This window comes from Juglans regia, chromosome 3, assembly GCF_001411555.2.
Source record: "Juglans regia cultivar Chandler chromosome 3, Walnut 2.0, whole genome shotgun sequence".
Lineage (NCBI taxonomy): Eukaryota > Viridiplantae > Streptophyta > Magnoliopsida > Fagales > Juglandaceae > Juglans > Juglans regia.
Genome location: NC_049903.1, coordinates 10,464,388 through 10,478,055, shown reverse-complemented (window position 1 = coordinate 10,478,055; position 13,668 = coordinate 10,464,388). Strand labels below are relative to the sequence as shown.

Here is a 13,668-nt window from a genome sequence, read left to right as displayed (position 1 = left end):
TAAAAGTAAATACACAAATTGATATGACTTTATATGATATGTTAGATCTAATTTACAATAAAATTATCTTTACAATCTAACGTACCACATCGAGCTCCATTAATTTGTGGGTTTATTTTTGTAGGATCTCTTTGTGGTTAAAACATTTCTCCACTTTAAAATCTAAAAACCATACATAAGCCTTCTCATGTTTATTTAATCAAAATATTTTTTCTTCTTATTTATTAAAAATATATATTGTTTGAAAATCGTTTATTAATAAGCAGTTAACATAACTGAAAAAGATTTTCCTACTCTTGACCACCTCGTCATAATAACAAGAGAACTGCAATGCTCTATATTTACAATACATATATATATACACATCTTATCAGTGCTTAATGACAAGATCTGCATCTAATACCAATGGATTCATATGCAAGTTGTCTATGTAAAAACAAAAACACAAAAACAAAGCAGCAACAAAATCCACATGGATTTAATAATATTTAAAATGTATTGTTAAGGATGCAGACAAGTTACACATCAACCTTAGTAGCAGAACCATTTCTTAAACACAATCATTTTCATCCAAGCACTATCTGGTAAGAGACCACATGGGCATGCTAAGTTGTTTGCTTTCTTTATGTTTTGGCCCAGCAATATAATAAAGTGGCCATCAATCTTTTTCTAATCATTGTTGCATTTATTTATACACTCTGTTGTGGTAGAAGAAATTGTGGATACACCCTACTGTGGCGGTCATTGGCTGCTCATGTGAATGTCAGTGCCCACCTCTTAATCAAATGTTTCATTGGTAATAAAAGTATAAGCATTACAGTGAAAGGAAAGCATAACTCTGTAACATATTCCCAAATGTTGCAGAAAAACAATTATTATTTAAGAATCCTATCTTCGTTTAAGGATCAATTCATTATTTTTAATTTCTTGAAAGGATAAATAATTTGTGAATCAGAGCTCAAAGGTGAGACCAGGCTGAAAAAATCAGGCCTCAATAACATATAACAACATCCCAAGAACTGGTCGTTGCAGGAACTGTGAGTGTCAAAAGATTGTCTTCATCTCTGAAATCGTATTCCTCAACTTTCGAGTTTATGTAGCATGACTTAGGCTTGGTGCTGGAGTATGCTCCAAAAGTACCTGCTCCTCTCCCCTTAACATGTATTTCACAAGTGGAAGAATCACTAGAGAAGTCAATAGCCTTAACAGCTCCACCAGAATTGTACATATTTACCAACCCAACTGGTGCAAATTCAATCTTCTGATTGTAAACCTGCACAACACTCAAAATCTCAGAATTCATTAATCATAAATAATGTTGAGCCTAGTAAGAGAAGACATACCTTTATAGGAGATACAGTAAAGACATCGCATTGCAGAACTTTCAATGTGACATCAAACGTTTCTTCCTTTGGTAATCGCACAAGAGACCCTGAAAAGTGTACAAAAAGTATTGTAAATCCATCAGACTGATGAGGTACTTGACTATCTCCTTATATGCACAGAATAAGTGTGGTTGTAAGATTTTTTTGACACAAGTTGTATGTACTCAAATGTGGTGTGACAAAAAATGACAGTACCTGTGTTGTAAGCAAATACTGCACAGTCTCCAGTCCATAGCTTCCCAGAAACCTCTTCAAAATACTCGACATCTGCAGGAGAGACCTGCCCAGAAAGCTCAGAGCTAAGATCTCCTTTAGCCTTAATTTCCAGGCAAGGCCACGTTCCTGCTCCTTGGCAGTTGAAGACGCCTAAAACTCCAGTGCATTTGTTCAAATTCCAAATCTTCATAAGACTGATTAAAACAACAATAAATGGTCAGGAGAAATGATATATATACTATCAGATGTTGAATAACTTATCAAGTAAAAGGTAACTACCTCTTCCCGTCCGTAACCGGGTCGTTAAATAAACAATCACGCGTTGGCCTTCCAGGGTATTTAGCTCTGAGCACTGACCCATCAGAAAGTACCAGCCTTTTAAGTACCTTGAAATCATGCTGGCCAGGTTTATCGCTGTTATTAATTTCAGCATGTAGTATATTAGTTACTGCTGAGAATTTTAATGGAAGAACAAGATAAAAATTAATTCACTAAACAATACATAAATCAATATATGTTCAGAAACATTCATATTACACACATATACAATAGAGTAAAAGTTCCTTTGTGCATTGTGTGTACAGACTAGAACTGACACATATACATATTCTCAAAGTAGAAGGTTGAAAAATAAAGAGAGGAAGACTGGGGGCGGGGGGTTCTCATAATAAGAACTATTCTCATATGTAGGTGCTCTTTAAACATCAATAAGCTACTGTATCTCCAAGGTGATATTTCTTACCTAACATAGACTCCGCAACCTCCTACAGCTCTAGCAACTGCGTGAAACTCAGCTGCATCATGGTAGCTCTGACAGTTGTTAAATAAAATCATTAGAAACTGGAAAATAAAGCAGTGAAAAACTTACATAGTGAGAATGCCATGCCATACATAGAACATGTCCCAATCAGGGACAAAAACTTCACCAAGAAAAATGCTGTTGAAAGCCACAGCAGCTATGTGTAGTGTCTGTGTAGTTGGATTGCTGGGGTAGTAATCATCAGATGCTCGTGTGATAGCACTTCTTTTTGAGCTGCATTAGCAAACGTGGTAGCAAAATTACTTTGTATTCAGAAATATTTATGTATGAAATAATCTCTCAAAGCAGCATGCATATGATGACATAATTGTTTTGAAGGAAGTGATTGGCTAAGATGAATGCAAGGTTCATTTGATCCCTGTTGGAATTAAAAGTATATCTCATTAGTTAAAAAAAAGTAACAGTTCAAGTTATTAACATACACACACATATAATTGAGAATCCTATCATAATCATTTTTGGGCATGTCACAAATGTGGAATGACTCGTGTTATTATTTCAATCTCATGTTGAAAATAGAAATTCCCAGTGCAAAATACATGGATCAGGTGATTCTAGAAACCTATTCTCAATTCCTAAATCGCTTTACCCATATTGCCTTGAAAATTTTGTACAGATATAACTCGTCAGATTTGCTAAGCCATACAAACAATTAGCTAGAGGAGACATTTAAAACAGGCCTATCAACTGATCTTCCCAGCCACTATCATGTGGTCCATACATTGTGCAATTCATGAAATTTAAATCCGTGGATGGCATTTTTCAGAGTGCTTATTGTATCTATCAAAAAATAAATTTGGCAGGGCATTGTAGTGCAAAAGTGATATACTGGTAAACAGTATCCATGCTCTGACCCATGCAGCAGATAATGCTGTTGTCCTGGAAGTTGGTGGCAATAGAATCCTCAAGTGCTTTTTGGAACTGCCTAGTAAGAGAAACCCGACCACCTAAACCAGTTGCAATAGTTTCCAGGATGTTCTGAACATCAACCTTAACCCCATCCACATCCTGTGAAACAAGATATTTGTGTAGATCATCATAAAACTGAGATATCTTAGCAGGATCTATTGTACCAATGCCATATTTCTCCATAGAATCCATAGATATATCCCTCATGTTTGCCAAATTCCCTGGCGACTGTATTGGATATCTTAACTTTGGATCATACTTTTTGGTTCCTAAAGCATTTGGAACAAGCCCTCCCCAGTAGCCCAACAGTGCATGCCAGACATAGACATACCTGAGAATTTAAAAAATATATATATAAGGAAGATAAAATATCCAAAAGGTAGAAAATGTGCTGAATAACACCTGTTATGTTTCTAGGAGGGTTGGAGATGAACTAGTCTGCAACCTTATGTACAATTCATGGTTGCCAAAGATTTACATAATTATTTAAACTGAAAGAAGGCAGTCTTGGAACCTTACTTAAGGCCAAAATTCGTCTTAATTTCCGAAACAAAATCCTTCAGACTGCTTGGTGCCTCAATTTGAGCCTCATTTTCTGTTCTTCGAAACTTGTTATTTTCTTCGATGCTGACCAATCTGCCCCCAAACCTGCAATTTGGAGGATAGTAGAAGATAAATATGCCCTCTTTCATGAACAAGAGAAATATGGCTAAACTTACTGGGACCCTTCGACATATGGCTCCCCTTCTTTCTGGAACTCATTAGTTGTATCTTGCCAACCATCATCTATAATTAAAAATTTTGCTGGAGTGCCTCCCTGGGATAAACTGAGAGATACAGAGAGAAAATTAATCAAAAAGTCTTCTTCAAGGGTAAATTGGGGGTTTTTTTTTTTTTGTTGTTGGGGGGGGGGAGAGCTCCATTAATGAGGAAGAGAAAAAACAAAAGAAAAGAAAAACTAATCCAATAAAGAATTTCTAAAGTGCAAAACAAGCTGTTGTGCAAACTCATAGAATCAACTTTCAATGTACGGGGAAAGAAGCAACTTCCAAGCTACATGTCAATGCCAAAATCACAAATGACCAGTTCCTCATGATATATGTGAATAAAAAAGATTCCATATAATTGACACATGTCACACAGATATCAATGTACTTTAGAAGCAACACCGCCATGATATCATATCAGTAGTTTCCTTCTATTTGGCTGAAACTATCAAAATCGCTTATTTTACTTTATTTTGCCCTTTCATGACCACTATATATGTAAGATTAAAGTCCTACACAATATCCTAAACAAAGAGGATTAAATTATTTAGAGGCCAATTTCATTCCCCTCAAAGTTTCCAGATGTCTATTTTGCAAGGTTATCATGTAAACAAACATAATCAAGAATTACTCATCATATCTCAATCCCTTGCCAATATGCATACGTGATTTTATTATAAAACGAGTGTTTTTTTAGTATTGGTTAAGGTCCTGACCTTATATGAGTCAACTATCCTGACATCATGAGAAAGACTTCCAAACATAAGCATTTAGATCATGTTAGACCACTGTATTGAAAGAGAAATTTATGATATAGAGATTGACCTTTTGAGGCCGTCTCTGATTCCTTGAGGATTAACTTCTTGGTAGAAAGCATCCCAGGTGCACCAACCAAACCAATCTAACATTCCAGGCATCTGCATCATAAAGCCATCAATACTGTTTCTTGTAACCACAAGTGGGCTAAATCCTGAGTCTATATTTACTTGGCCTGATACAAGAAATTGGTTTGCTGCCTTGCCTGTTTGGTTTCCCTAAGTGTAAAGGTTCCGAGCTGTTGCTCCAACATTCTGCATAAGATCCAAAGTGCATCAGAATAATGACGATAAGATGGTAACTGTCAACTAACTTCATTATGGAAATACTAGCAGCTAACTTAAGATTCATGATCTTATATGGTATAGATCTCTGTTTGATGCTTGAATTCACATTAGTGAAGAGCTGCCATGCTATATCGCTAACATTATAAGAACCATATCCCTAAGTAATTTCAGAAATTTACTTCAAATCTAAAATTTTCTTAGAAAGCCGACCTACTTCATTGATTCGTGGATCAGATCAAATGGATGGTTTCCATAATTTACAAAAACTGCTTTCAGAGATTCTGAGGTAACTACAGCCGGGTCACCTATCAAATTATACAGAAAGTCAAAATTGTTAGATTGCAAGAATAAGAGACACATGCAAGTATAATTGGAAAGTAGGAACAAATTGGTTATCAGTTTTATATACTTATGTTAGAAGAAATCTTCATTGTTGCCAACCTTCAGAGCTGATATACCTGTGGCTCCATAGCACCTTCATTCAACACTTACTGGGTGCGAACCCTTAAACCTAGTTCGGCTGAATTGGAGGGCCTATAACATATTCTCTTGATATCTTTTAAGATGTCATGATTTGGTGTGATAGGTAAGTCAAAATTGCCTTGTAGCATCAATATCCAATCTAATAGATCTTCTCAGTAAGTTTATTTAACATCAGTACGAGTGCTGGACTGGCAGAAAGTTTGGGCCAGATTGCCATTATCGCTTCATCATACTATGACCAATGTCATTAAAAAGTAAAGGAAAAAGAACACGGAGAAGCCAAGCTTTAACTCTTACAACTTTCAATGCATAACTGGAGTTCATTTGATGAATTTCCCTGTAAACTGCTTCTAAATTCACCATCTAGCACCGGCAAGAAAAGGATATAAGAAATTGTTTCATTAGGTGCACCAATCTCTGTTCCTTCCCTCACTTCCATCAGCAGCATCTGAGTTTCAATAGGAATGTCACTACCTGAATTCCCCACTCGTGGTATCATCCACCAGAGTTTAAATCTAAACAGACACAATATCCTGACATCCCTGCATCATTAAAACATCATTCGAAATTTTCATTAAACCTCTAATTTAATCTCAAAAGGAGTAATAGGATGTGATAAAACTCAAAAAGACATTTCCATAGGCAAACCCAATAAAATATTTCTTGAATCCTTGCTGATAATCATTGATGACCCAACAAAGAGCTGCCCCAATTTGAGGGGGGAGAAACTCTCTTGCAGTGATGACAAGTAAGTATGATGGTGTAGTCAGCTGGAATAAAGAAACAAATTGAAAGTCTGAACTAAAATTAAAGCCTGATTTTAGAAACAAGACTTAGAAAGAGTGTCAACAAACTAGATATTACATTTTACCACTGTAGAGCGGATCATCTCTTGCTACATTGTAAGACAGATAGAGCCGTGTGGAGCGAAGTGTTCAGTCGAATAGGGTTAAACTGGGTGATGCTAGCTACAATGGTTGAGCTATTGGCCAGTTGGGTGATGCCAAGTGGTACTCCACCAATCAAAGCTGTGTGGAAAAATGGTCTCTACTTGCATTATGTGGTGCATATAGCGAGAGCGTAACGAGTGGACATTCGAAGACAAGGAGCGGACACTAGAGGAGCTTCGAGCCTTATTTTTCCATACCTTATTTCTTTGGGCTATAGCTGTAGATTTTAATGGCCTAAATGTACATGCTTTTCTTGTTTCTTCTTTAGCGACTTAGATAGTTCTTATCTCTTGTATACCTTTTGTGTACTTGGACTATGCCTATTCTTATTAATACTACCATTTAGTTATAAAAAAAAAGAAGAAGATATTACATTTTGCCATAAGAGGTAGTTTTGTAACAATAAGTAAGGATAGAGAGAACCTCTCCACAAAACTATCCCCATATAAATTTGAAACTTGACATTCGTGCTAAAACTTAGGTTAAGATTCCCAATTCCTAGACATATTTCTTTAAAGGAATTGTTTGAGAGGATCGCATATTTTAGTTGCAAGTGCAAACAGTAACAGTTGCTCGTTTTGATGTTCTTCACTGAAACATTAATGATTACTCACTCGCATATTAGACTATTATTGTCATATTGGGAAAAAAGCAAACAGAATATCAATCCGTTCAATACAAAGCCAAAAAAAAAAGAAAGAAAAGAAAAGAAGAGCATGCATACTCGATGACTCCAAGCTTGAAAACAAGTCGGGAACTAGCGTCTGCTGAAGTAGCACCCACGAACGCCGATGAATCCGTCAGAGGTGTCACTACAACATTGTCAGGCACACCCGTCAATGCATCCTTCCCGTTGATACTAAGAGTACCATTTTTAAGGACGGGCTTTGTACTGAGAAACATGGATGGTCTGCATGGCGGCAGCCCATTGGCGCGGAGGCTCCCACGAGAGATAATCCTCTGGTTTGAAGCTAACAATGAGGAGAATCTCTGGCCGGAGCCGAGTTGCAGAAACCGCACAGGTGAAGGAAACATAGTGGTGTGAATCATGGTGGTGAAGGAGGAGGAGTTTCGTAGCAAAGCACACTTTGAATCGTGAATGGGGACCGTTAGGAAACCCGTTATATAAGGTGCAAGAGATACTGTAGAAGTATATGTGATGTGCGTTTATTCCAAGTCGATAGGTGAGAAAAAGCTCGTAAGACGAAGGGATGAGGCTACAGCTTTTCCTTCGCTATTGGCCACATTTTTATGTACACGTGTTGTCATTTTCAACTTTTAGGAACATTAGAAAATATCCCCCATCAAATTCCACCACTTTGTGGGTTAAATGGAATAGGAATTTTATTGATGCGTTAATATTTATTCTCACACTTTATATTTATAATTTTTTTTTATAATGTAGAGAAGAAATGATACTTACAGTCGTGAGTATGCAAGTACCGTACAGTCACTTTAAAAAAAGTGAATAAATATGAGACTCACGTAAAAAGAAATTAATTTTTTAATAGTAGACCTTATTCTTTTTCAAAGCGATTGCACGACGTTTGCGCACTCCACGACTGTATATAGTATTACTCGAGTGGGTAGAGATATTTTTCACATAATGTAGGAATGTTTTTCATAAAATGTGAGATGTGGAATAATAAATAATGACTGATGAAAAGAATTTTTCTAAATTGAATAATGACATTCTTATTGGTCAGTTAAAAAGATATGATTGATATGACAAAACATAGATAACATTAAACTCGAATTTAGTTTTATAAGACGTGAGATTGGCCATGTATAAATAAATATATTTGAAACACAAAGAATTAGCAATTAACCAAAATTTATTAGTATCAAATTTTCCGATAACCAGGGAGAAAAAAAAAGAAAAGCATCTTCATTATGGTTATCATTGCAAGTGTTTTCTTCTACTTAGAAATCAAGTAAGGCCTTCATCAATCTCTAAAATTGATTAAAAATAGGAAATGACTGACATTTTTTTATCATAAAAGAAACGTGATTAGGGGGCAGGACTCGACCCATCAAGTACCCTTTGTGACTCCTAGACTTCCAAGGAATATTTTAGAGGCAGCGGACAATGTAGACCTTACAAACCAGAAGTGGCCTTTATAATTATTTTTTACACGACCAACATGTTTTTCAATGCTTTTCACCACTTCTGATGATGAACTTTGATAAGAGAAGAACATGAAAAGCCCCTAGCAAACCACTGTTCATGTGTTCATGTTACAAACCAGATGCTTCATCATAAATCCCAAAGCCAATCTTGCTAAATGCTAATGGCATCTAAGAGGCAGCGGCGGCAGCAGCAGCAACTAGTATTGGACTTCTTACGTAGTGCTTGCCATCTGACCAAGTTAGCCCTCCAAACACGTAGCCTTTAGCCACGCCAGGTTTATCCGATTTCAGGGTCAATTTAAAGCTCTTCTCTTCTCCAACTTTCTCAAACTTCAAGGTATTAGGCTCAACAAGAATTGAAATCCCAGCTGGTTTTCTTACACGAGCTGAATAGGTGCCTGGTGAGCCAACATTCTTCAGTTTTCGAGTCACTGTGACAGAACCAGAGAGTTTAGGGACTGCTATGGATGGATTGTTGAAATCCAGAAGGCTTGCCGACTTGGGACATTCATAAGGAGCCTCGGAAAAGAGTTCAACTTCAGTCTGTTTATAGCCAAGAGCACAGAGGAAGTCCAAATAGTCATTCACGGTTAAGTCATAGACCAAGCCAGGGTCCATGGCACGGTTTGGTCGAATGTGGCCAGCGCCATAGCTGAACGGCGTTGCCTTCTTAAAGGATCCATTGAGAACTGGATGCACGGTGTTATCCCTTGTTCTCGCTGTGACAAAGCATTCAAAAGATGTTTAAACAGACTAGTCTACATTTTTTTTTTTATAAGGTTTTGGAAAAATAGAAAGCAAACCCAAGAAGAGGAAAATCCTGAATACAGAGGTCTTTACCAGTTGTCATGATTGCAGATCTTATTGCGGAAGGGCTCCAGTCAGGATGAAGTGTCTTAAGAAGGCCAACGACTCCAGAAACATGGGGGCAAGACATAGATGTGCCAGACATGGTGTTAAAAGTAACTCTACGATTATCAAAAGGTAAGTTTGATGGGCTTGTTGCTCCAGTGAAGCCAGCTATGATATCCACTCCAGGAGCAGTAATATCAGGCTGAACATTTAGAGAAAGTTGGAAAGGAAACAACAGTTATTGATACCATAAATTTCATTGGAATCACAAATAACCATAAAATGTAATTGAGGTGGTGATGGTCTTGGACCTTGGTTCCTTAGTGTTCAAATGAGAAGGAATAATGTTGAGTAATGACAATAAATTCATATGAAATTTCCTTGCATGTGAGATCATCCAAAAAAAAAAAATCTATTTGGAAAAAATACTAATGTTGGATTCATTGCCAAATGCCAAACCTTGAGAATCTCTGGTGTAACAAGGTTAGGCCCTTGGGAAGAAAACGCGGCCATGAATGGAGCTGGCTTTATGCCAATTTGTGCTTTTGTGGGTGTTATAAGTCCTAGAGGGTCCCTGTTAATGATTCATATAACTTATGAGGAAATTGAAGAAAATGTTGATTAGAGAGAGAGAGAGAGAGAGAGAGATACTTGGTAGAATTGATGTAGGCAAAGACAGCAAGGCCATCTTTGTAGTTAATATGTGATGCTGGTAGCAAATGAGGATCCGCAATAATTTCGTTACCACTAGCCGCATCATTGCAAAGAATCATCCCAACTGCACCAGCAAGAGATGCTTGTAGGCCCTTGTCTACTCTTGCAGTTTTCCCTCTCAGACAAGCCAAAATTTTACCCTTCGCCTTTACAGGATCCAGAGTTCCATCCAAACAGAGCGTACTGTATAGCACAAACACAGTAAAAATGCTTCAATTTAGTCGAAATATAAGGAGGAGAGCTGTGAAACAATTTGTTCTTACGCATCTTCTGCAGATGCATTAGCAGCCTTAGCCTGTGCCCCATTAATAAGTGAGTAGAATCGTTCTTCTGGCAAAGCTTTAGACAGGCTTGAACCCTGTAGTATTAAAGGAGTACAGAAAGCCGTAAAGAGTAGGGAAAAATGTAAGAGTAAGCAAAATCTTCACAAGAAAAAGAAGAACAGAAAGCATGGCGCATAGAAAAGATGACCTTGAGTCTCAGCCCATTCTGCAGTTCAACAAAAGTTTGGAACTGTCGATCCAATGTGCTTGCTCCCACAGTTATCATCCAAGGTGAAACATTGGAGACAGTTCCAGCAGTTGGTCCTTCATTTCCAGCCGAGCATACTACAACAACACCGTTCTTAACAGCATGGAATGCTCCAATGGACAAACCATCGTTGAAGTACTTTCTCGGAGGGCCACCGAGTGACACAGAAAGCACATCAACACCATCATTTATGGCCATTTCAAAGGCCGCCATTATATCAGCATCAAAGCATTGACTGCCATTGACCGATTCCCAGCATACCTTGTAGGCAGCAACCCGCGCTTTTGGGGAGCCACCTTTGGCAGTTCCATTGCCCACACCAAGAACATTTGCACCTGGGACAAAATTCCCTCCTGCTGTTGAGAGCGTGTGAGTACCATGACCTTCCAGATCAAGTGCACTTTCCATAGAAGAGTTGATTGACCCAATATTGGCAGCATAGCCTTTGTTGAAGTATCTCGCCCCAATTAACTTCCTGCATTTTATCACACACCCCAAAACGAAGGAAGTTTTATAGCTATCTCCTTGTGAACTTTGTGGCCATCCCAACATATAAAAAGTAAGAAAGTGAAAGTATGGGGAAACATTACATAGACTGGATTGTTAAAATAGAGCACACCTATTGCAGGGGACTCCACCATTGGTATCGTTTTGACAGATTCCTTTCCACCTTGATGGGACGGGTCCAAAACCTCGGTCGCTGAAGCTCTCTAATTTGGGCCAAACACCTAGAATACCACACTACTCAATCAGACTCTTTACATGAGCATACACAGAAGAAAGAAGTAAGAAAAACTAGTACAAAGCTCGAAAGATAGATTAATTACCAGTGTCAAGATTTCCAATGATTGTATCTTCACCAAATCTGGCCTCATTCCACAGGGAATTGTGGTGAAAACCTGTACCACCTTCTTTGTCCAGTAACATAAATTCCCACGAATGAGTTGTGTGTAGTTTTCTTGCTTGGTTTAAGAAAACTGACACAACTTTTGGGTGCTCTGCAATTAATGCCAGTTAATATATACCTGAGTCCTGACTGACTAACATGACCTTTTTTCTAAACAAATTTAGAGAATGAGGAACATAAATATATATATGTTCTGTGATCTTACTCGCGATTTCAGCTGCCTCTTCCTCGTCAAGCTTGGCAACAAAACCGTTGATATATCTGTTGAATGAGTAGATAACTGCATTCTTGGCCCTCTTCTGACTGCAAATTGGAAGCGAACCAAACCCATTGGTTTACACTTTATAATATATTAAAAAAAGAGAAGTCTTACCGCTACAAAAAAATTCCGCAAAATAAACCCACAATAAAAATAATTTACAATAAAAGTATTTATCACGTCGTATTTATTTTTGTAAAATCTCTTTATAATTAAATAATTTCTTTTTAAAAAATGAAACAAACGAAGTAGAAAATCATTCTTTTTTATGACAATGAATCAAAGACATCATGCAAACGCCACATATCTTTTTATTCTATTAAACCTTTGGCTTGTATAATTATCGACTTTTTAACGATGGTACATGACTCCTATAAATTGTAATAATCCAAGATTTGAACCTTAAACTTGAAAGAGCGCAGGTGCCTCAAGACCAAAACTCTTACTACTTGAGTCAACCCTAAAGTTAAAAAGAAATAGAAAATAATAATATTAAATATAGTCATAAATTGTACAAACACCGTGTACTTCTTTAAAAAAAGAGTAGAATTCATTATTAAAAAATTAATTTTTTCATATGAATTCTATCTTTACTCACTTTTTTTGAAAGGAGTGTACGATATCATAACTCAAATTTCATTTCTCAATAGAAAATCATTGACATACAAGATACCAAGTTGCATACCTTCCCAGGAATGTTCCAAGGAATTCATAATGATAATCAGTCACCCGATCAAGATCAGCTTTGGAAACTTGAGGACCGTGTGCATGGGACCCCAAGTACACTATATAAGACTATTCCATTACAAACAAGAAGAAAACAGGTTAGTTTAGTGATCATGTAGATAGAGAAGCAAAAAAGAGAGAACTTGAAGGTGCAGAGAGGTACAAGTGATTCAAATCCTTGAGCTTGAGACTCATAATGCTTACATTTTCTACTGCAAAAGCAGGTGTTTGGAACGTAGGAAAAATGATAAACAGAAGGAAGAAAACTGAAAGCTTTGAAAACCACATTTTGCTTTGCTCTGTTAGGATCATATCATAGAGGAAATTAGGAAACGAAGAGTAGCAGAGTGATGAGCTCTATGTCCTGTATGAGAAAGAACACTCGCACTCTGTTCCCAAGGGATTATATATATATATATATATACGAAATGGTCAAAGAAAATGGTCGTCCGATTATAAATGAAGAAAACAGAATGATGTGAGAGGTAGAGTCCAGCACCGGAAAAGATTCCCTTTGATGATAAAATCTCTGCAATGTGGTAACGGATTATTAGAAAGAATAAAGAACAAAAGCTGCTAGTTTTACTTGGAACAGCAAAATTCGACATGATTCTGGGAGCTATATTAGGGAACATTGATCAGACCCATTAATCCCATGAGTTGTTCTATATACTTGGGATAAAATCTCTATGCCATTTACTTCTTCCATAACTGCATGCAATGAGAACGTACAATCCCATGCATGCATTCCCACCTTATCCGGTGAAATATTATTTGTTCTGTTTGGCTGCATTTCAGTCAGTAAATCAGATGTCCTTGAATATCTAGATTTTGTTTGTAATTTTGTTAATGATTACTACGTACTTCACGTGGGGATGCTTAGAAATAAATCAAATATGGGAATATCGTAACCAAA

The 13,668-nt window shown here is 37.1% G+C and overlaps 2 protein-coding genes across 2 annotated transcripts; both read right to left on the bottom strand.

Moving 5' to 3' along the window:
• Window positions 1-761: 761 nt before the first annotated feature.
• LOC108996567 (probable galactinol--sucrose galactosyltransferase 2) lies at window positions 762-7,761 on the bottom strand. The gene is made up of 14 exons (XM_018972529.2): window positions 7,358-7,761; window positions 5,981-6,225; window positions 5,415-5,505; window positions 5,119-5,167; window positions 4,923-5,014; window positions 4,050-4,157; window positions 3,850-3,978; window positions 3,251-3,661; window positions 2,493-2,634; window positions 2,344-2,411; window positions 1,881-2,015; window positions 1,581-1,795; window positions 1,344-1,432; window positions 762-1,273 (listed from the first exon to the last, which is right to left on the bottom strand). Exons 1-14 carry the CDS (start codon window positions 7,681-7,683, stop codon window positions 992-994), a joined length of 2,382 nt encoding a protein of 793 aa, XP_018828074.1. The 5' UTR covers window positions 7,684-7,761; the 3' UTR covers window positions 762-991.
• An 807-nt stretch (window positions 7,762-8,568) lies between these two features.
• On the bottom strand, window positions 8,569-13,132 carry LOC108996490 (subtilisin-like protease SBT5.4). The gene is made up of 11 exons (XM_018972419.2): window positions 12,957-13,132; window positions 12,712-12,821; window positions 11,973-12,070; window positions 11,688-11,858; window positions 11,480-11,588; window positions 10,801-11,335; window positions 10,593-10,687; window positions 10,267-10,512; window positions 10,075-10,189; window positions 9,604-9,817; window positions 8,569-9,482 (listed from the first exon to the last, which is right to left on the bottom strand). The coding sequence occupies exons 1-11, from the start codon at window positions 13,062-13,064 to the stop codon at window positions 8,932-8,934; spliced, it is 2,352 nt and encodes a 783-aa protein (XP_018827964.2). The 5' UTR covers window positions 13,065-13,132; the 3' UTR covers window positions 8,569-8,931.
• Window positions 13,133-13,668: the final 536 nt, after the last annotated feature.

Bases quoted from the DNA above. Each gene is read 5' to 3' on its own strand.
- LOC108996490 (XM_018972419.2), bottom strand. From the start codon at position 13,064: ATGATCCTAACAGAGCAAAGCAAAATGTGGTTTTCAAAGCTTTCAGTT. The intron at 12,822-12,956 runs GTAAGCATTATG...GTAATGGAATAG, and splicing joins CTGCTTTTGCAGTAGAAAAT to TCTTATATAGTGTACTTGGG. The intron at 12,071-12,711 runs GTATGCAACTTG...TCCAATTTGCAG, and splicing joins CTTGGAACATTCCTGGGAAG to TCAGAAGAGGGCCAAGAATG.
- LOC108996567 (XM_018972529.2), bottom strand. From the start codon at position 7,683: ATGATTCACACCACTATGTTTCCTTCACCTGTGCGGTTTCTGCAACTC. The intron at 5,168-5,414 runs GTAGGTCGGCTT...GATCTTATGCAG, and splicing joins CTGATCCACGAATCAATGAA to AATGTTGGAGCAACAGCTCG. The intron at 2,635-3,250 runs GTATATCACTTT...TTGCTAATGCAG, and splicing joins AGCATGGATACTGTTTACCA to CTCAAAAAGAAGTGCTATCA.